The sequence below is a fragment of the Empidonax traillii genome, unplaced genomic scaffold (genome assembly GCF_003031625.1).
Source record: "Empidonax traillii isolate 1590-97213 ecotype Southwest subspecies unplaced genomic scaffold, ASM303162v1 scaffold401:size1000279, whole genome shotgun sequence".
In the NCBI taxonomy this organism is placed as follows: domain Eukaryota; kingdom Metazoa; phylum Chordata; class Aves; order Passeriformes; family Tyrannidae; genus Empidonax; species Empidonax traillii.
Window position 1 is genome coordinate 315710 of NW_020955594.1, and position 22277 is coordinate 337986.

The window sequence follows — 22277 nt, forward strand, 5'->3', positions numbered from 1 at the left end:
TATTGTCTTTCTGTCTCTTAGTACATATGTGTTAACTCTGTAGATATCAAATACTAGAAGCTTATTTCTGTAATCATTTCCTGCACAATATATTTAGAAAGTAACTTGTTTTATTAAGACCTCTATCTGTGTGATAGTAATATGTAACTGAATACAGATCATTTCTCGAGGTTGATTTTTAATGGTTTTTTTTAAATTAATTTTTGTGCTGAAAAGAGAGATACTACTTTTGCAGGTAGTTCTTAGAAGAATGAGTCAGCTGTGAAGTGCTGCAGGTCAGAGCAGTGGGTTTCATCAAGTAGGATCCGTTAGTTGCCGAAGGGGTGAGCAGTGGTATGATAGCTTGTGTCAGAAGCTCAGGCATGGATTTCATGGTAAGAAGGAACACAAGTGGAAAATGCTTCAACATCAGGTTTTGTAATAAATTATTTTTTTAAGAGCTATAAGAAAATTAAAATCCCGATGTGCTTCTAAGCTAGGTTTGTTCTGCATTGAAAATACACCTTGGAAATGTCAGACTTCATTTAGATCAAGAGTTAGCAGTGTGCTTCTGCATGGGAAGATCTTGGGTACCGTGTCCTAAAACATGTTTTGAGATGTATTTTAAAACTATATATTGTCTGTGAGAATCAAAAGTCATCAAGGCTGTACTGTGAGTGAAAATCTGCGGAGGACAGAGTAATTTTGATCATCTGTTCATGGTGTGAAAGTTAAGTCTCTTGCTAAATTTAGCATTGCCTTTCTGTGCCCTCATTATCCTTCCCTTTTAGCCTGATGCCCTAAACTCTCTCGTCAATTTTTTATTGGTTGATTTCTGTCTGCTGTCATTTTGTCTGTTTTTCAGTTCAACACAGTCTGTGATCTCCGTACGGCTTTAATCACACAGTATTTTGCAGATCTCCTAACTGAATCTTCTCTTCTGCAGTAACTGCTAAACTCTCTTATTAGGCCACAGCAGTTCCTGCCTTCAAATGGTGAACACCACATAACACAGTTTGCTTGTGGACATACTGACTGCTTTGCTGGCTTATCATTTGGCTTGTGAGGCCAGCTCTGTTCATATGCTCAGGGTTTCAGCATGTCTTCAGGTTCTTCCTGTGATGCTACAAACAGTACCCCTCATACGTGACTGGTAATATCAGCTACTCTCATTTTGGGTTAATAATGGGCAAAATCCTTTCTCTTCCTTCCTGTGTCTTAAGGAGAGAGGATTGAAGGGTGCTATCTGTGGTGGGCCATACTGCTCCATGCTGCATTCTGCTCCAGCTATTACCCCTTTCCATATCTTTAAAAGAGGTAAGTGAAGAGAGAGATACTCTTCCATGTAGACAGGGTATCTCAGAAAGTATAGGAAAGCTTCTAAGATTGAATCCCACAGGCTACTGAGTCAGTGAAAGATTTTCAGTGTAGGCCCCGTCTGACTACACTCCGCTCCTTATACAGGGCTCAATGTCTTCAACCAGAGGAACATGAAAAATCCTTCTCATCCACCAAAGACCTTGGTAAGTACTAAACATTCCAGCTTTCCACTTCAAGCCAGTCCTGAAAAGAAAAGCTTTCAGCGTCTCTCCTATGGTTCTTATTTCTTGATGCAGAATATGGAATAAGTTCCTTAAAAGAATGTCTGAGTCCATCAGACAATATTTAGTTGTTGGGTTGCTGAGCATGAGCTTCAAAATTGAAAGCATGAATAAACCTGCTCCATTGTTCAACAAAGGTGAAAACATTCATCAACAACAACAAAATCAGCGGGCCTGAATTTCTGTGTCGTGTCTCTTCCCATAATACAGTTCAAGTGATTTACAAAACACATCAAAACCCTCCAGCTTTCCAGTAAAACTGGAGAAGCAAAACAGCCTCTGCAGGTGGAAATTATTGGGAAAAGGATGAGGGGCCACTTTCTTGGTGCTAACTCTGGCTAGAGTGATATTTATTATGGTCAAACCATAATTAAGAAACTTAAGAATTACAAAGCAGGCTATTCTTCAGAAACCTGAAGTCAGAGCAGCTGTTGAAGGCAGCACTACGTGTGTTTGTACTGGGCTGTAGCATCACTCAAAAACCTCTGGTTGTGTTTGTAAGGGTTGTATTTTGAATTTGAAAAAAGTGTGAATAAACGTAGTAGAAATATTGCTTATCATAGGAACAGGAAATTGGTTTAGGAGAACATGAGTGTTTATAAAAGAAATGTGTTACTGTATTGCATTGCACATTCTTAACTTGTAATATTTTTTAGGCAGCAACTAATTGTCCATTAATGAACAATTGCACATCACTTTTAAAGTATTTTACCAAGTAATGGTAGAGCTAAAATACCCATGTATAGTAGAAAAAGGAGAAAAAAAATCCCCATAACACTTTTTAGATAAATAAAGTACAACAAAGGATGTAGTTCTAAAATTACCTCCAGCAAGTAACACCAGTTCTGAATTAAAGTGAAGAAAGGCTTTTTATGAGGTACATTTCAGAGAAATAACTTAAACCTGTTGCTTAAACAAGGTGTAATTCAATTAGCATAGAGGCCATTGGATGCTGAGCAGCGCGAGTGTAACAGGCTGATGGATTTGAGGCTTGTGCAACTAGAGGAGATGGATCTTAGGAAAGACTTTGGGAAACAGATATTTAATAAAAAAAACACAGCTGGTAAGACACCGGTTAAGCAACTATGAAAGCAAAATTGTTTGTTGGAATGGCAGACTTGTTTGACCTCAGTAAGATATGAGCAGTTCCCGCTAACGACGATTATCAAGCTGCTTTGTGTAGTTATTTTGTTTGGAAGACTGATGAAGAGGGCTAAGTGTGTGGAGTTCAAGTTTGTTTAGGCTATCCTTGCTTGACCTTTGCTGTCCCAAGAGCTTCTCAGTCCTGTACTAGCAGTGTGGCCACCCTTCCCCGCTGTTCTTAACAGCAGCTACAGAACCTCTGCAGAGTAATTTCACTCTTTCCAACTTCTTGTTGATGTTGTGTTTTCCCAGCAGGCTGTAAAATTAAATCTCCACATGTAGTATTAAAGTCAGCACGCTCTTTTCTTTGGCTATATATTGTACACACCTCTATTTTAATAGTGGAAGTGGTCTTCAATGACAAATTGGTTTGCTGGGAGAATTTTTTTATATTGGTTTTGTTTTATCAAATGTATGCAAAGCAAAGCACATGAAAAGAAAAATTCTCTTAAATAATGTTCAACCTGTGCTTATGAAAGTCACTGTTTGTTCTTTTCTTCCACTATGTTTAGTTTATGGCCTCTTTTTTTTTTTTCTTGTGCTCCATTTTCCACCATGAGCAGCACGGACAACTTCCCCGTCTAGCTTCAGGCAAACAACCCTGGGAGCTGTCATGTCCCTGACAGCAAGTACAAGAATACTTTAGAAGGTAGCATGCTCTTCTTGACCTTTGTTGGGAAGGAGAGGCTGTGTCCTCCTCCTCATGGAGGTTGGTAACAACTTACCTCCTGTTCCAGCCTGAACTCCAAAGGAGCTGAAGCACTGGTTTGGGAACTTTGAAACAAAAAACACGCTCTTCTCCCACTTGCCATCAGAGGGCAAAGGAAGAAAAGCTTATGCAGCATCGTGCTGGGGCTCTTTGGGACAGGCAGTGTGGTGGTAGCTGGGTACTGATGGCAGAAGCTGTTTCAATGAGTGTTGTGGCCCAGGGCAGGGGCAGTCAGTCCACTGACTTACTTTGCCTTCAAAATGCTCCTTCTGAGTGGTTGTACCAGCAGCTTCCATATGTCCTGTCTACTACTTGCTCCTGCTGTATTTACCTTGTTCTTTCCTGAAATGTCTCCTTGTCTGTTCAGTCCAGCTTGGCACCTTCTAACTCCAACAATGACCCCAAAACATTAACACTATAATTGTGCAACCTTTGAGGCATGCACTGATTCTAATGAAATAGTAGTTCTGCTGATCTTTCTGTATCATCTTGTTTATTTAGATAATAGACTCGCCCACATGGTATGTCTGCTACTCTGAGTAACATCCTGAAAAAGAGTGATCCTTGGCATGCCTCCTTGGGCTTGGCCACACACTGAAGCAGCCCTGGCCAGGCTTGGCTGCACACGCTGTAAAGACTTGTACAAATGGAGAGTGGGTTGTATGAGAAAAGGGATAAACAGCATGAGATGAATGATAAGGGGAATGGAGATGGGATTCAAAAGTGATGCTACGTCAATATACAGTTAGTTTTCCATTGTTATAAAAGCTAGAGCAAGCAGAGCTTAGTGGCAGAGAAACAGTGACGTGGCAGAATTGAAACTCGAGGGTATCCAGAACGCTCTGTGAGCAGGAGACACTGGTTTGAGGAGAAAATCAGGCAGCAAAAGGTGTCCCCACAGACAGAAAAAGACCCAGGTAAGTGCTAGAAGACAGATAAGAATAAAATTACCCACTCAGCTGTGCAGCATTTGAGCCCCGCAGCACCACCTAGTGCTGCCCAAGCCCGGCCCAACAGGCCATTTTACCCACTGGTTTTGTAATAAATTAAATGTAGTTACTCAAAATTATGTCTGTGTTTTGGATATCCAGCAATGACTGAAGTAGAAGTAGCAGAATTGGTCTGCAGTTACTGCCCCATGGGGACAGGGGTGCTGTAATGTCTTGTAGAGGCAGATTTTTTGGGGTTGGTTTGTTTGTTTTTATTTATTTAAAGAAAAAATAATCTAAAACACCTGTATCACTAGAAGAATACTTTAGTGCACAAAGACAGCAGTGAACAGTACCTGGCCTAACTCTGGGGCTGCCCTCGTTTTTAACAGCTCTAGCCTAGTGAGACATCAAAGACAAGTAGCAAACCCTCCCCCTCAACAATCCAAATATAAAACTTTTTGTACAAATATATTTCTCTTTATAGTACGTAATCACTCTTAAAATACATAATTTCCTTAGCAAAAGTTTGCAACAATATTAAAATAAATAAAATATCCTAAAGAACACTCAGTTCTGTAATAAAACTGCAAACCAAAAGAATATAAAAATTAAGTTCATTATTAAAATCTACTTATAAGAGTTTTCTTTCTTTTTTTTTCTGGTTTTTTTTTTTTTTTTGGTTAGGCCAAAGAAAAAAGCATGTAAAGGTGCCAGACCTATGCAGACTATTACAGTTCCACTGCCAAAAGTCCTACCTTTTGCTAGATACTGATATGAGCCTGCACTCATCCCAGGGTGAGTGTGTGCAGGGTCAGGTTGACAGCTCCTAGGTTTTAAAAGGAAATACTAATTCTCCCAAAAGTCCGGACACAAGGCAGATGTTGACTGGCTTCCAAGTCAATATCCTCTCTTCCTTCATCCTCACCTATGCACGTGGCATTTGGCCTTTCCTGCTAAGTTGAAATTACAGTTACTGCATGGATAACAAAAAGGAGGAAGTTTTCTGTGTGCCTTGCTGATATCGGTCCTTAATTCCTTTGCAGGCAGTGAATTCAACAAAGCTTTTTACATTCTGATTTTTCTGTTTTCCACCCAAGTTTGATTATTTTTTTTGCATTCTTCTTGCTGTCTTGTCCTCTCACCCCAGCAAGAACATTTCTAAAAGTTTTCTGCAACAATTATGTCAGGCTAGGCAGGTTGCTTCTGCTTGCCATCTCATTTGTACCAAATCAGAGCAGCTTTTGAAAGGAAATCTGGTTTCATCATTATAAGTGGCAAAACTTCAAAGGATGTACTAACTTGCACATGATTAACCGCAGAAGGGAAGTACTTCCCATGCGCTCATGTGGTCGCTGCAGTGAACACCTCCTGCAAGGTTCAATCTGTACTGGCTCCTGCAGGTTCAGAAGTGCAGGTCCTGTCATCGTAGGGTGCTGCTGACCATTCACTCCACAAAGAGAGTGTCTACACAGTGTTACAGTGAGAGTGTCACAGCCTTGTCTCTTGCACCTCTTCTTCTGTCTCCTCCTGCAAGGCAGTGATTTGGGGTCGAGGTTTGCGTTTGCTGGAGTTTCTGTGGTGTGCTGGGAGTAGCTTAAGGCGGTCAGCATGGCTGATGGCCTGCCTGAAGGAGCTCTTTTCATTCAGCAGCTTCTGAATGGACTCGTACTGCCGCAACTTATTGTCCTCAATTACCTGAGGGAACATATCACTTGGTTAAATGCTCGGTGGTGGTGCTCACAGAATTCAGCTAGTGCAAGTACTGGAGCAGCAAAAAGATATGAACACATAGCAAACATCTTCTAACATAGAAAGCGCAATTTACAATTCCAATTTCTAATTTCTAGTTTGCAAAATATACACTAAAATTTTAACACGTGGAAAAGGTATCCAAGTTAAAAAATGCCGCTGGGCTCGCTGGTTTCTCCTTGTGACTTAGTTTTACCTCTGAGTCCGTTTGTTGAAGTCTTCAAGTACTGTGGCATTTCCCTGGCACTGCTAAACCACCTGGTTAAGAAAGTGTTAACTGCAGAAAATAGTTTTATCACAAGCAGGGGGAGAAGGCTGCCAGCAAGGTGCCAGGCCTTCTCTACTTTTTTCTTGCCAAACAAGGAAGTGCTGCTCACTTCTGTTTGAAGGAGACAACAGGTTTGCCCTGTATGGCTGTGCCATCCTCCCCTGTCAAACAGGAGAGAGGGAAAAATCAGGCTCTGTCGCTGGCACTGCAGTGGGGTGAGGGTGAGGACACAGGTTTGACAGGAAACAACTTTTAGCATCTCTGTTGCTAAAACGTGGTCTGGAGAGTTGGAACCTGTTCTAGGCAGAGGCAGCCTGGCTGCCAGGGGCTGCGGGCTGGAGGCGAGGCTGAAGTCCAGCACAAACAGAAGAGCAGCACATCCAAAAGGACACACAACCTGCCTCCTGACTAGCCTGCTTCAGCTTCAAGCTGTTCTGCCTGATGTGATAATGCACCCCATCAAATACGGGAAATGATGTTTCACTCTTCATAAAATGAAGATTCCCTCTTATAGAAGAGTGAAGAAAATACAGAGAAAGGAACCTTATTTTTAGGAACAATTGCATTACTTGCCTTTTCTTTCCTTTACTAACCATTTTAGATAACAAAAGAAATACCCCAGGACTTCAGTACTTTGTCCCCGTGATTAAACATGAAAGGAGTATTTACATGGCTTCTCGAAAGAGATCAGCAATTCTGATCACCATGTTTTCTTAGGAAACCTCTCTTCCCCAAGCAGCTCCCTATTGCTCAAGTGCAGCCATTTCTGCATTTACAATAGCAAAGCTCTGTGAGATGCTGAGACTTTTCTGGAGCTCCTGAGCCAATAAAAAATAGAAGACACTCGGATCAGCGGCTGGATAACCTACCCAACTTTCCTTCTGGTGATAGAGGGAATCCTGCTCCTCCAGAACATGACCCAGCCCATACCAACACAGGTGATTGTGAGAGCTCAGGTGAAAGAGCAAACAGGAGCCTGCTGCTCTTCTGCCAGTAGGAGATTGTGCAACTGCCCTGAATGACCCCCCATCAAATAAAAACCATCGTAATTTCTGCTTGGAGCATTTTCCATGTTCATCAAATGTAATGAAACAACAATAAATGAGCCTATGAGAAATGCTCACCAGAAATCGCTGGCACTCCAGCATCGCCTCCAGTCTATGTTCGGAGAGGATCACCGTGCAGTTGGCAAACGCGTGCTTCAGGGTCTTCCTGATCACTTGGGAAGTTCTGAAAGGCAAACACTGGCATTCAGACTGCAATGTGCACGTCCATAACTGTACTGACCCTGTGTAACAGTCTGGCTGTGTGTTGCAAAGCTCACATGCGCGGACACCAGCGCTCCGCAGTACCTCAGCATGTTGCAGCTCTGCTCTCAAAGTACCTCTTAGCCGTAAAGTTAAGGTTGTAACCAGGCTTCCCTGATCCCCCATGCAGAATTACTAACATATATTACTGAAATCAGGCTTAGTAACAGACCAAACAAGTTACAAAAGATCTCTTTAGATGGTGCTGCCTCACTGATTTCCTTGTTTCAGATTAGAAGACAGAACAAATGAACAAAACGTACACAGGGTCCAGGTGAGCACTTGGTTCATCAAGCAGCAAGATTTTAGCTTTGCTGAGAACTGACCGGGCAAGGCACATCAGCTGTTTGTGGCCGTGACTGAGGACACAGCCTCCATCAACAAGAACAAAATCAAGCTTGCCTGGAAACTGCTCAATTACAGACTTCAGCCCAACCTGCCAGAAACAAAAAAAAGACAGGAAGAACTGGTGAGATATAGTCATGCTGCCTGTGGCAATGCACGTCACTGGAAACGTTAAGGAAAGCGATTTTTGAAAGGAAAACAGGCCTCTTTAGGCACTAGCAGGTTAAAAAGAAATTACCAAAACTCATATGCTACATTACAGGAACAGAGAAAATAACCCCATTCACCCAGGCCACTGTCTCTACAGCTCTGAGAATGTTTCCAAACACTCCTTTTGCCACCCCAAAGGTCTTGTGCACTTTGTTTATACTTAATGGCATTGGGGGCTTCCCTCTGGCACTGGTGACAAAGCATTTAGAGGGGTGCCCATGACAAGTGAAGCTGCTGCCTTTGGACTAGGAACCAGCATCCAGCCCAGGAGCTGTTTTCTGACTGTTTCTTCCAGTGCTCCTGTTCGCTCTCATTGGGAAATATACACCCCAAAGCAAAGATTTCCATCTTCCACAGATGGAACAAACTGTGTTCCTTGGCCTTATCAGCAGCATTTACAGAGACATTTTTGTAAAATATGAGAGCTAAGAAACATATGTGAGTTGCATGGCTCCAAAAAAATTATAAAAACGCAATGCAGTCCCAGTAATTCATGAAGAGCCCGCTGGATTTTTTGGATTTTTTTAAATATTACCAATCTGCAATTAATTTGCATTCCAGGGAAAACAAAAAAATTGGAACCCCTAATTTGTGTTTCCATTTTACACTGAAACCACATTAAACTGTGGTTTGTGGGTATGTATTGAGTTTCTGAAGAGGTCATGCTTAAATTTGTAAGCAAATTAAAGCCAGTGCTATTTTCCTTGCTTCTCTTTTGAACACTTCATGTCCTTTAATGACATTTTGCTTCTAATGGCTGGAAAAGGTGTTTTCTTCTTAAAACTGCACAGAGTCTCTCCATGTACCCATAGGGTCCAGACAGCTAATTGCAAGAGTAAAATTTAGCCTCACAAGTTGACACAAGTCTAACAGATTCAAGTGCTGAAATATGGGGGCAATAAAAAATGAAACAACAGACAAGGCCTGCTCTCTGCAGTTGATTTGAGGAGCATAAAAAGCTGATGTTGATGTCAGCAGGATCCTCAGCAGACAACGTGAGTCAGGAATAAGCTGACAGTGCTGTGCTCCCAAAGTTACACTGACTCACTGCCACTAATGAGACAGACTTCAAGAGCACAATCTTGGTAAACAATCCAATCGCTCCTAGTAAAAAGCAATACAGCTCTTTTTCTTTTCTATTTGCTTTGCACTCTTGCCTGTGCAATGAAAACCTCAATGTTACATAGGGATTGGCCGAACTCCTTAATGATAAACACTTTTCTTTTTTCATGCCATTGTAAATGAGGTTTAGCTCTTTAAAATCCCAAGCTCAATTCACACGCATGCTGGAAACAATCCTCAAAAGCAGGAGAGCTTATCTTCTTTAAGAGAGAGGATGTTGATCCATTTTTTCCCCAGCCTCAGAGAAGCAGCACTGAGCACCCTGTTACCTCTGCTAGGACTGTACGAAAAGCTGCTGTCACACCACCTAAACAAAAATGTCATGATGTTTTGATTTGACAGTAAATTACTCACAGAGAGCATTTACTTTCCCTTTTTCCAAATGTAGGCAAGAAATTAGATAAACCCAAGAGACCAAGCAGAGACAGAGTTAACCTCCCAGTTGGGAAAGGAAGAAGCTTTCAGACTAAGTCCCACACTTGTAAGCATTTTCTGATACTTGAGGCTTGCAATGAACAATGAAAATGGCACCAATTCATGGTTAAGTCTGTATTAATTAGGCCATCTGTATGCTGGAAAAATGCATCTGCTTCCTATGCTGCAGCCTTTCCTTCCCATAATGCTCACCTTCCTTTCCCCTGGGCATTATGGACACCTCTGCAACCAATGAAGTACCATCAGAGCCAACAGGTGGCACCTGACAACTGCAATGCAGGGGGATCAGTGCAACATGGAAACAGAATCTGGCCCTTAAGCTTGGGGAACTTGAAAACAAAAATATTACTAAAATGTCAACATAAAATTAGAAGAAAACCTTCAGGTTTGTGAAATCTAATATTTCGTAATTCTTATTTTCCATGACAGAGGAAGCTCCCATGACACAACCAGTACATAATCCTGAATGCCTTGTCAGACAATGCTCCTCTCAGCTGGCTTCACATTGGTGTGAGAATTGCAATAACTATATCTATAACTAATAATAAATATTTTTTATAGCACAGCATTATGTTTCCTCTGCACTTTTTTCATAAGACTCTACATAAATGTAAAATATGACAATCATTTGACCTACACTGCACCCTTCTGTAACCACATCACCAGAGGGAGACAAATAACACTAAACACTCTTACCTCCTCAGCAACTTTCCATATTTCTTCATCATTCCACTGCCCATAAGGATCCAAATTCATCCGGAAAGTTCCAGAAAATATGAACACTTTCTACAAGAAAAAATACAGATAAAGATATAGATATATGTAGATACTTGAGACATCGTATAAAGCATTGGAAATTTGTAAAGCACACAGAGAAAAGAATAACCTTCTGCAATTACCAAATAGAGCTTATTGCAGGTTTTCAATTTTTTTAAAATATTGTTCCAAGAAGAGTGATTTTGAAAATCCTTATATAATAAGGTTTTGGCAACTGTCTTAAAAAAACCTCAGCCAAACTTGTCTGAAAACCAGCAAACCCCAAATTTCAGCAGTTTTCACAATAAAGCATTTCCTGTATTTTCATTTTGAAATAAGCCTTTTAAAAATTAGTTTTGATGCTTCAGTATGTCAAACATATTCAAACATAAAAAAACCCTTGTTAAACCACAATTTTGTTTGGAGTGAAAAAAAACATTGGATATTTGTCAAAATTCAGGGACACTATCCTAAATTGTTTTTCATCAATGAATTTCCCTTTTTCTAATCAATTGTAGCCATTTATATATTTCAGCATCATTCTCTGACATTTATCACGTTCCAGTCCTATCTCAAAATAGGTTTTCTTTCCCTCACACTGTCACATCACTGAGATGTGACAGGGCATGGCCTGGTTCAGGACTGTTGGACTGTTGCAGCAACAACCTGCTCTCCCTGCTCTGTCCCATGCCTGCCTTCTGCTGCCCAACATGAGGAGGACATGCATTCCCTGGCACTGAGAATGCACCCTTCTTGCACAGAAGTTTACTACTCTCTTCTGCTTTCCCCATCAGGACAAGCAGATTTAAGCGAACATCCCTTAGATACACGTTTTCTAGCTCAAAAAACAATAATTCAGACAAATTAAATATTTGTTTAATCTCTTTTTACATGGGGTAGGTGTGTCAGATTCTGATGGAAATGAGATTCTTCAAGGGACACTAAGGTTGTACAACATTTCTTAACAAGCCATTGTTTTCTATGCTGTAAGGTACACATTCTGTTTGTAGCAGGGAGAACTTGCTCTCAAAGAATTTAAGTGTCTCGTTGAGAAATATGACCATTTGCTTGCTCTCTCCTTGTACGCAACAAATACCAAGAGGAAAGATTTTTTTTCTTCTGTCTTTTTAAAGAAAATATTTATTTAGAGAAAACAAATTGAAATGCCAGTGATTCACAGCAGAATAAGCTCTTGGAGTCTTGGTAGTCAAATGCTACCAAAAGCAGTGAATATTCCTGTACCAGCAGGAAATAACCAAGAGAATACAATTTGCAAGTGCTTTCCCAGAGTTTGGCCTGTCTAACACAATTTCCATCTGACCTAACATGGGAATTTGGCATTCCTTCATCAGATTTCGAAGTGATTTAAACACACATTTATATTAATCATTGAATTATGATTAATTAAAAGTTTTAATGTTGCAGAGGAAAATTAATTACATTAATTAATTTGCTTGATTAAGATATGGACACCATTGCCAACTTATTTGGTGCAAGCAAGAAGGAAGTACCTGATTCAAGAGGCCAGAGGAGAAAAGGAATTGCACTGTGGTGCCCTGCAGTCAGTGGGATGGGTTTAAGTGCAATGATACCTTCACTGCATGGCCAGCAACACACTGACTATGCTGCAGCAGAGGCAGCAGCACACACAGCTAAAAATTATATCATTGAAGTAGTTTTTGTGGAGACAAGGCAGAAAGAGTAGACTCTTTCCTTTATAATGTTATTGTTAATAACAGTGAAAGCTTTGGTGAAGTACAGTGCAGTCCTTTTCCCATGTCCTGCACTGGTTAGGTGGCATGAGTGGAGCGACATATTTGCAGCAGGATTAGGTTCTTCCAAGTAGTGGGTGTGGTGGAAACAACAACGCTGTGGAAACAGTGTCAGACGTGGGTTTGTTCACACTGTGAGCGCAATATATTTAACTAATGGAACAGGTATTTTCATTTCTCAGTGGTAAAGAACAGTTAACTGAACAAACCAGTTTTAAAGAAGATAGGGCTGAATAACATTCCTGCTGAAGTGCAGGAGGCAGAGCAATAAGGGGTACGTACAACTTTCTTCAGAAGCTGCTATTTCTAATAACTGCTTTTGAGAAGCAGGGCACTCAAAGCAAGTTTTTCCCCACAAGGTAAATATTTCATTGTCCTGAATTCTGGTACTTCTCTCTCCATTTCAACACCTCCTTCCTCGCAGCTAATTAGAAACCACATAGGGTTGGTTCACTTGAGTAAATACCATGTGAGTCACACAGGCAGTTTAGAGTCTACTTATAAAGGGAAGCAGAAATAAATCACTACATATTCTTAAAAACTAGAAGTCCAAAGTGAAAAAAAAACAAACCAAAAACAAAAAAACACCAGAAGTGAATCCCAAGGACTTATATTGTTCATAAATACGGAAGAAGTAGAAATAAGGAGAGCACTGGAAGGGAGAATGGATGTTTGGGGAAACTGGAAGCAAATCTGCCAGGTCTTCTATATCACTTGTACAAATTCTCACAGGATGATAATGGGTGTGATCATACAACAAACAGTTTCTTAGACCTGACATCCACCCATAAGCAAAACACTCTAGAACATAAATATGGTCATGTTTATGTTCTGACCACCCCAAATGTTGTAACTCAATCCCTCTGAAGGGCATTAATCCCCACCACTGCGTGCCAGCAATAAGCCTCCTAAGCGATTTAAGTGTTGTGTGGAAAATCAAGATCCTGAAGTATCTAAGCGAAGGCATACAACAGAGTTAAGGATTAGTTGACAAAAGGCTGCTATGGAGTGAAAGTATCCTGGCTGTGAGTAGCTGCTGCTGCTGCTGCAACCTGTGTGCAAGTCCTCGGAAAGACCCATGGACCCTTCTTCCCACATGCCCCAGGACTGGAGAAAAAATGCAACATCAGCTGGAACCAGACAGCAGCTCCAGGCACAGGGAAGTTACGAGTAACAACAGCATGACCTCCATGTAGCCTTCTGTGCTTTGTCTATATTACAGTAACAATATCAACGTGAAACAAAATCAAGTTACTATCTGAATGCTTTAGTATTAGGTGCAGACTTAGAGGTTTTGTTTTCAAGAAGTGTCCTTTAGGGACTTCACATTGACATTAAAATATTGACAGGCAAGAAGAGCATAGGAACAAACAAAACCTGAAAGTTTTTTGGGACCTGTTCTGTAATGTTTTCCCTTGGAGACGCCAAAACATCTGCCTCCCATGGAGCTTACTGGTAAACATAAGTGCTGAGCTCCTGGCAACACTGAACCCATGATGCAGAAAGCAACCTATATACTGCCCAAAACGAGCCCATGGGGTTATTAACTACTGTCCTCACTTGCCCTGCGTATGGATCTGATGCAGCAGATGCTCCCAGATACGGTGATGCTGACTCGTCCCAGTGTCCTGCAGGAACCTCTGTGGGACCACCCTGGGGAGCAGCACCGCTCAGCAGCTGCACTGGGCACAAGTGTGCAGGCAAAACAGCCAACCTCCAAAAGCGAGCAGCCCTGAAGGGTATGAGAAACAGTGCTGGAGACAGACAGAATCAATGAACACAGTGTGATAGCTGCTGAAAAACTAGAACTTCAAATATAAAAGTTGTGAAATTTCACTTCTTCAGTAAAAGAAAGGAGCAAAACTGATTTGATTATTTTTTTTGTTAGCTTGCAGTCTCACAAACTGAAGTAATCTTGTACTCCATGCTAAGCTTGATTTTAACTCCATATGGAGTCTTTACACATAGAAAACAGTGTAAGATCTCCCAGGATGCAGTGGAAGAATACTCAAGAAAACATCAGAAGTCTTCCCCTTTCTTGGAGCTAGCAGCACCGCATGGGTTTCAGCTTTCTGATCATTTATTCTACCAGGAAATTGGCTGCAAGTCTCAAAGCCGAATTTCTGAAGACATTTTCTGAATCTGACTCTGTTAAATACTTCAGGATGCAATCTGCATGAGGACCTGTATACAGGAGAGCCTCCGTGTGTTGAAAACAAATGCATCTAGAAATCCTCACCCTGGAAATGTAGTGGGCAAATGCCTGCAGAAGAATCATAAGAAAGGTCTGTCCAGAAAGAAGGGATGATGGGTGTGAAGGTACAGCCTGATGTTGCTGGTGCAGTTGTTCTGCAGGAGAATGACAAACAGCCTGTAGGAGTGGTGCTGCAGGCAGGCTGTGCTTCAGGAGCACAGCAATGTGAGAAGGTACAGCAAGAAACTTCTTTGTGGGTGCTTCAGGAAACATGTTTTACCCCTTCACACCACTACAAGGCACTGACAGCCAGATTTAAGATGATACTGAAGGAAACAGGGGTTTCGCCTTTGCTCCAGCTCAGTGAGATCCCTGACCACACTGCACGGACCAGACAGTAGCGTCTTAGAACGCTCTGTGTGCTATGCACCTGTGCAACAGTGAGGTTCCCATGGTGGAAAAACACTTCTTTTCTACTAAATTGGGAAACTGAGGGTTAAGGAAGAGAAGGAGAGTGTTGGAAAGTTTTCAGGAGGAAAACTCCTGAAAGCTCAGGTAGAGCTCCATTCTCCTTTTGCTGGCGAAGCCTCTCCTGGAGACAGCAAATATCCAGGTGCTGCTGTAGGTGAGCCTCCCAGGAAAAGAAAGGCATTTTTTTTTTCCATTCTGAAGCTATAGGTGAATGGCTAAGAACAAAAGGCTCCCTCTGTTCTCCTGGGAAAGGCAGGGTGGCATATGCAATTGCTCTTTCCTGCTGGGAAAGTGCTGCTGAAAACTTCATTTTGTTCTGAATGTGGGAACTTTTGAGGCATAATGTGCAGTTCTTTGGCAAGACTTTGGGACAAGAGCTGTGAGCTGAAGCATGCAAACAGAGTGGCAACTCTTGTGACCTCCCGGAGAATGGAGGGCAGGGATTATTTGGCACTGTTTCATGTATCAGGGACTTGAGAACTGAACTGGATGTGTAATTTTAACAATGAACTAGCCACGCACCTCACTAGCAGAAGGGCAATTTAAACTGCTCATGTAAAAAAATGTCTCTTGCATTTTGCTGATGGTTGCAGAATGATAATTTCTACACCATTAGCGAGTCTATAGTGAGTACTCAGCTATGAGAATTATTCCTCATATTTTTCAGTGGGACAATGAGTCTACTTGTTATAAACCATTCAGTTTTCTTCTCAGTCCATGCGTTCCCAAGGACAGCTGGAAACTCAATGCAAAAACCCTGCTGGGCAACCACATGCCAAAGGGAGAAAGGGCTGAAAGCAAAAGGATGACTATGGGAGAGTCATAGGAAAGAATCCCCTTCCAATACAAAAAGTTATACTTGGTCATATTGGAAAATTTTGCAGTGGAGACATAGCTTGTACTCGTAAAAGCATTCTGCAGACTACACAGCCATGCTTTGGAGGACAGCTCTGTTACATAACTGTCCTCCAAATTAAATAGATGCAGCTACACATGCAGTTCACTGCACAGCTGCCTTGATCCGAAGGGGGGACTTTTTTTCGTCCAAACAATCACACTGCAGAACTGAGCCAGCCATAATAAAGAAAAAAAGTTTAACGGAATAGATAGATGTGAAAATGTTGAAGAGAGGACAGAAAGGGTGACAACAGGTCAGCTATCAAAGGCCAACTTGCCAAGCAAGCCTCAGCTCAGCAGACAGCATGTGACTGGTGGACCTCAGGTAAGAAATTAATCCAACCAGTGGACTCACCACTGCCCTGTTGGGCTTGTTTTGTTGAGGGTGTAATATGGCACTAAAGAAAGGGTCTGTTCTGAGAAGATCAAAGTGCTCAAAAATTGCTGCCTTTGAGGAAATTTCAGACAACAATTGTGGAAATGCACAGAGAAGAGACAGCTGAGCCTTCCTTGCGCTCCTATTTTAAATAACTGCCACTTGGGCTAATGTGGAATAACACTTCTGAAAGGAAAGCTATCACAACTCAGAACTGATCATCAAGTAGAAAAATTAAGCAGTTCATTTTTTCAGTTTTCATTCTTACCCTTACAGTGAGCAATCACCTTCTAGTGTTACTGTATGCAGACAATAACATTAATTTTTTGAATAGATAATCTAATAATTAGCTGTAACTAATACAAGACGCTGGTCCAGTTGCAGGGACTTTGGCAAGGGACTCAGAAGCCCTGGGTTTAACTGTTTGCTATCAGCCTGTCAGGGAAAACAGGTAGTGTACAGTATCTAGATGTTAACCATAATATGTGATGTAGGCCTTCAGAAAACACTAGCTGAGGACATTTATTGTATTTTTTTCTTCAGGTGGCACTATCTTATTCTGAATCAACATGCAAACAGTGTCAGAGGGACAGGGATAAGCGAGCTAGAAGCACTTCCGTTTGAGTGTGCTGTACCTTCCCATTTCTAGAAAAGTTCTTGTGTGAGTGACATAAAAACCCTAAAAAGGCAAAGTCTGCTGTGAATCATTGCATCCATCCACCCATCCATCCATGCCATTCCCCTATTGACAAAATCTGTGTTCTGTTTGCTTCTCAGCATACAAATAACAAACTTCCATCCTGAAGGTAACTATGCACATACGGATATAGAACCAATGAAAACAAAGGTACAAAAATATACAATAATCTCATTACCTGAGGAATCACTCCAAATGCCTTTCTCCATTGCTGTACGCTCACCGTGTTCCAGGAAACGCCATCAATCTGGATATCCCCTTCTGTATCCAGCAGTCTTAAAAATGCAAAAAGTAAGGTGCTTTTTCCTGAGCCTGTTCTTCCTAAAAGGCCTACCTGCAATGCAAATTGTAAGAGCCAACATTTAATACTGTTCGTGTATTAATCACAGACTAAGGCAAAACCCTTAGAGATCTCATTGGTGAAGAGCAGTCCAAATGGATCTCAGTGGGACAGCAAATGTCATTCATTTGGGAGCAATAAAATCCTATAGCAAGGGCTGAATCAAACATTGGGCCAGACTTCTTAGCTTTGTTAAAATTAACTAAGATGAAAAGTCTGATACCCTACCCTTAGCTGAAGGTCAGAAATTTGCTTAGCTATTATCTTGTACTGATTAGTCCAGCTCTTTGATCCTTTCCCCTTCACTTTGCTATGAAGCCCTCTTCAGCAAAATCATATGCAGCAGACAAAAACTAAGTAGGGAGTGCACTTGAATCACCCTAGTAAGCTACTCCATTTTCATATAATTGAAAATAGAGGGCATAACTCTGATCATAACATGAACTTGTAGTGGGTACTTGGGCCTGAGGCAGTGATTACAGCACAAACCATGCCATTGGCCACTCCCAAGCAGCTGTGCAAGCCCTCAGCCTGCCCAATTGATGCAGGCTTTCCTTATCTCTAGGATGGGAAGAAACATAATACATATAGTTTTTTTTAAAAAAGCTCTTTTTCCCTTGTAGGGCTGAACTGACCTATTACAGGACTAAGCAATATCTGCAGTAACCACCAGCAAACACTGAGATGCTGCCTTTTCCAACATCTGTGTTTACATGGCTAATGATGTCCTGCCTAAGTGTGGTCTGCTTTTTTAGGGTGACCATACACATCCGAAGGCGAAGAAGGGGATTCTTCCTGGTGCCTGGCATCCCTTTGGTAACAGTGCCTCAGGCATCCAAACCAGATGAGCAGTCTGTGCTTTGTTGCACCTACCCTATCTACTGATTGTGTAGACTTGTATTCCAGTCTACAAAAAGAGCATGAGGTAACAACAGTCCTGTTAGTCCAACCACAGTTCCTGGAAAAATCATGAAGATTATACTGTGTACTACTGAAAGGCATTTAAAGAATAACGCCATCGGGAACAGTCAACAAGGTTCACAAAGAGAAAGGGCTGTTTAACTAACTCCATATTCTTCTGTGATGCGGTCACCCGCCTTGTGAATGAAAGGAAGGTGGTGGATGTCGTTTTTTCTGGATTTTAGTAAGGCTTTTGATACTGTCCCTCACAGCATCCTTCTGCACAAGTTCTCCAGCTGTGAGATGAGTGGGTTCACAGTGCACTGGGTGAAGAACTGGCTAAAGGGTTGTAGTGAATGGGGCTACATCTGGCTGGTGTCCAGTCACCAGTGGTATTCCTCAGGGCTCAATCCTAGGGCCAGCTCTGTTCATATATTCATCAATGACCTGTATGCAAGAGTCAAATGCATCATTATCAAGTTTTCTGATGATACAAAACTGGAAATGCTGTTGACGCTCTTGAGGAAATGAGGCCTTGCAGAGGGATCTAGATTGGAGCACTGGACAACGATTAATGATATTTAACAACTCCAAATGTCAGATTCTGCATCTGGGATGGAGCAATGCCAGGCATAAATTGAGAGAGGAGGGTCTGTAGAGAGGACCTGGAGCTGACAACAGAATCAACATCTGGCAGCCAAGAGGACAAACCCCCTCCTGGGGTTCATCAAACACAGCATCACCAGCTGGGCAAAAGGGCTGACTATCCTGCTCTATTTAACATTGGAGCAGCCTCACCTGGAGTGCTGTGAGCAGTTCTGGGCTCCACAGTTTAGGAAGGATGTGAAGGTCTTTGAATGCATTCAGAGGAGGGCAACAAAGCTGGTGAAAGGGCTGGAAGGAATATCCTGTGAGGGGTGGCCAGGGACTTTGGACTTGTCTAGTCTGGAGAGGAGGCCAAGGTGCAGCTGATCTCTTTACCCTGGGATCCAGTGATAGAACAGGTGAGAATGGTTCAAAGCTGCATGAGGGGAGGATCAGACTATACATAAGAAAGCATTTACTTACTAAGAGCATGGTCAAACACTGGAACAGGCTTTCCAGAGAGGTGGTCAATGCCCCCAGCCTGTCAGTTTTTAAGAGGCATTTGGTCAATGCCCTTGATAATATGCTTTAACTTCTAGTCAGTCCTGAAGTGGTCAGGCAGCTGGACTAGATGACTTTATTCTATTCTATTCTATTCTATTCTATTCTATTCTATTCTATTCTACTCTACTCTACTCTACTCTACTCTACCTCTCAGCAGCACAGCAGAGCTCTCTCCTTTCCTGTTTAGTTTACATGTGCTTCTCTACAGGCGAGAGAAAAATCCTCTCCAGTTTAGGAAGCATGCTCATATCTAAACCCAGGGTACATCACCAAATTTGAAACATAGCCCTTGAAAAAATGATCTTTGCTTTTACTGCTCTGCCCACTCTCTGTACAATATGAAAGTATCTTCCATCTTCCATAATCCATTGCTTCATGGGATTTTCCAGGAAGGAAATCCACCAGACTGCAGCAGCACCTGCATCTCCAGGTTCCAGGAATCACAGGTGTCTCTCTTTCAAGGCAGAGGGGCTTCAGAATGGTGCTACAGGAAGTCAGTTCTGGGTTCCGAATTTTGGTGTCCTCAGACTTATTAGATGAAACGTTCAGTTCAGGTAAACCAAGAGAGATCTACCAAACCTGGCAGAGACTGGTGATATCCAAATCAGGAGTGAAGATCTGCCTTGTGTCAAAGCCAGGGAGCTGTCACTGAACCTGTTTTCTCATCTACGTGGGACAGTTAAAATCTCCTATTCATCTACACAGCTCCAGCTCAGGAAATCACATCAACCTTTCTTCCCATCCCATCAAGGATGGTCTTTTAGCAAGAACTTGAAGCTAAGTGTTAAACTTGTACCTAAATGCTGTCCTGAAACTAAAGCTCTTTCTTGAATCCAACCCCAAACGCACATGAAGATTAATTAGAGGTTTGTCAATCCTCTAAAGAACACAGCTGTTTACGGTTTGCAATATAATAATTCAGGGTGGCGTAGAGCCTTCATGGAATGGGCAGGACGGCACCTCCACCCTCCGGCTGCTGGAATCAGCAGTGCATTACTCTTGGCACAGCAGCCAGCATTCTTTCATGCCCTGCCCCACCTGGGTCAGGCTGTCCCCAGCACCTGAGCTCACCAGCAAGCTTCCCTCTCCCCAGGAGAAGGCGGACAATTTCTGGCACAGGAATACAACTTGGAGAACTGCTGCATACATATTTTATCAGTATATTCTGCTCCTTCTGACCAACAAACATCCCCATCGTGCTTCACTGAGCTGTAAATAACCATGCCTTCTCTTTTTGTTTGTAGTCAATAAGATGAGCTCTTTTTAAGAATAGACATAAGCCATTTCTGTTCTTCAGGTACTTTAGATGATATTTTGTTTTGCAAAAATGTCATTTACAAAATCTTACTGGACTCAAACTCCCCATTAGTCATAATTTATAATATAATTTATATATATATAGAGAGAGAGAGATAAGGTTTATAATGATAATTCTATAGTTAAGCTAAAAGAAGTCAGAACAAACACAACAAAACAGTGTCTTACCCTCTGCCCTGAACTTATTGAGAAGGAAATGTTTTCTAACACAGCAGATCCTCCTTCACCATATTTGGCTGTAAGGTCTTTCACAGTCATCTGGCCCCCGGATGGCCAGTTCTTCTCTTCCTTCACATGCCTGTTTTCAATTACAAGGGCATCTGAAAACTGATTATTTTTCTGTGGTTTAACACTTGTCTCTTCTGTTGGCATGTCAATGAATTTAAATATTCGTCCCACAGACCGCATCTGCAAATTAAACAGTATTTTAACTGTAATTAATTGGTAACTATCAAATCTTCATTCGCGAAGCCTAGCCATGAATTGTTAACTATCAAAACAAATGAAATAAAATTATTCCTAAATCCTAGCCAGAACAGTGAGTCTCATTTCTGTGTAAGCTATAATATGATATAATTTTCAAAGGTGGGATACTTCTTATACAGAGGTCTAGATTTACAGAATCACAGATTATTCTGAGCTGGAAGGGACCCAAAAGGATCACTGAATCCAACTCTTAAGTGAATGGTCCATAGAGGGACTTGACCACAACCTGGGCACTATTAGCACCACACTCTAACCAACTGAGCTGATCTCAGGGAATCCATTGTGCTTGTACTACTGGCATTGGTCCAACATATGATTCCTCTTGCTTCCTTTTTAAATTGACACAACAACTCTTTCTACCTTTAAAAACGTATCTTGAAAACTGGTGATAACCTGTAATAACCTGATAACCTGAGTAAAGAAAGTATAATCATAAAAGCAACCCTAGCATCTTAAACTCCTCCCCTTCCTGCTGTATGCAGTAGCCCAAAATCTGAAGTTCCTTGAAAAATGACTGATATCCAAAGATCAAAAGACTGGGCGGAATTTTAAAGCTGCAAAGTGATATCATCAAGAGGAAAAATCACCAGACAGTAAGAGCTGAGTATTTATGAGAAATTGTATATAGTTTAAAAAAACTTAGCAGGATGTTCCATGATAATTAACTTTTTATCAGTAATTATATATATTTGGTGAAATAATCAAGTCTTGTAGTTCATGAACTTCAAACTGCTAGTAGCAGTCGTGATGAATTTTCAAAGAAACATGGGACTATAAAGGGTCCTCTTGATCTTATTTTTAATAAATGGGTCAAGGATCAATTATTAAATAGTTAATTCATGTCCTTCACTACAACTTCACTGCTCAGGTGGTCAAAAAATGTATTTTTTACTTTATGGGTGACTGTTGTTAAAACTTTATTAATTTTAAATTATAAAGAATACTTTTTCTTAGCTGCTTTCTCCATTCATTTATGGAAGGATACCTTAGATCCAATCACCTTTTGTTCCCCAGGACTAAAGAAAATCCATGTTTAAGCCTCTTTTTTAACATATGTTCTCCTTCTCCAAACACCCCAGTTCAAATCAAGCTTTCCTGTCTGACCAGAATGTACGCAGCATT

General features: G+C 41.4%; 1 protein-coding gene across 1 annotated transcript in view; it reads right to left on the minus strand.

The window, feature by feature from the left end:
• Positions 1-5043: 5043 nt before the first annotated feature.
• CFTR (cystic fibrosis transmembrane conductance regulator) overlaps positions 5044-22277 on the minus strand; it is a gene marked incomplete at its 5' end in the record, with an annotated part of 70105 nt that continues 52871 nt past the window's right edge. Inside the window, 6 exons of the mRNA XM_027893681.1 lie at positions 5044-6059; positions 7506-7611; positions 7952-8124; positions 10497-10586; positions 17142-17297; positions 20838-21077. Of these exons, the coding sequence (XP_027749482.1) occupies positions 5853-6059; positions 7506-7611; positions 7952-8124; positions 10497-10586; positions 17142-17297; positions 20838-21077 (972 nt within the window). The remainder of the gene's footprint in view (positions 6060-7505; positions 7612-7951; positions 8125-10496; positions 10587-17141; positions 17298-20837; positions 21078-22277) is intronic.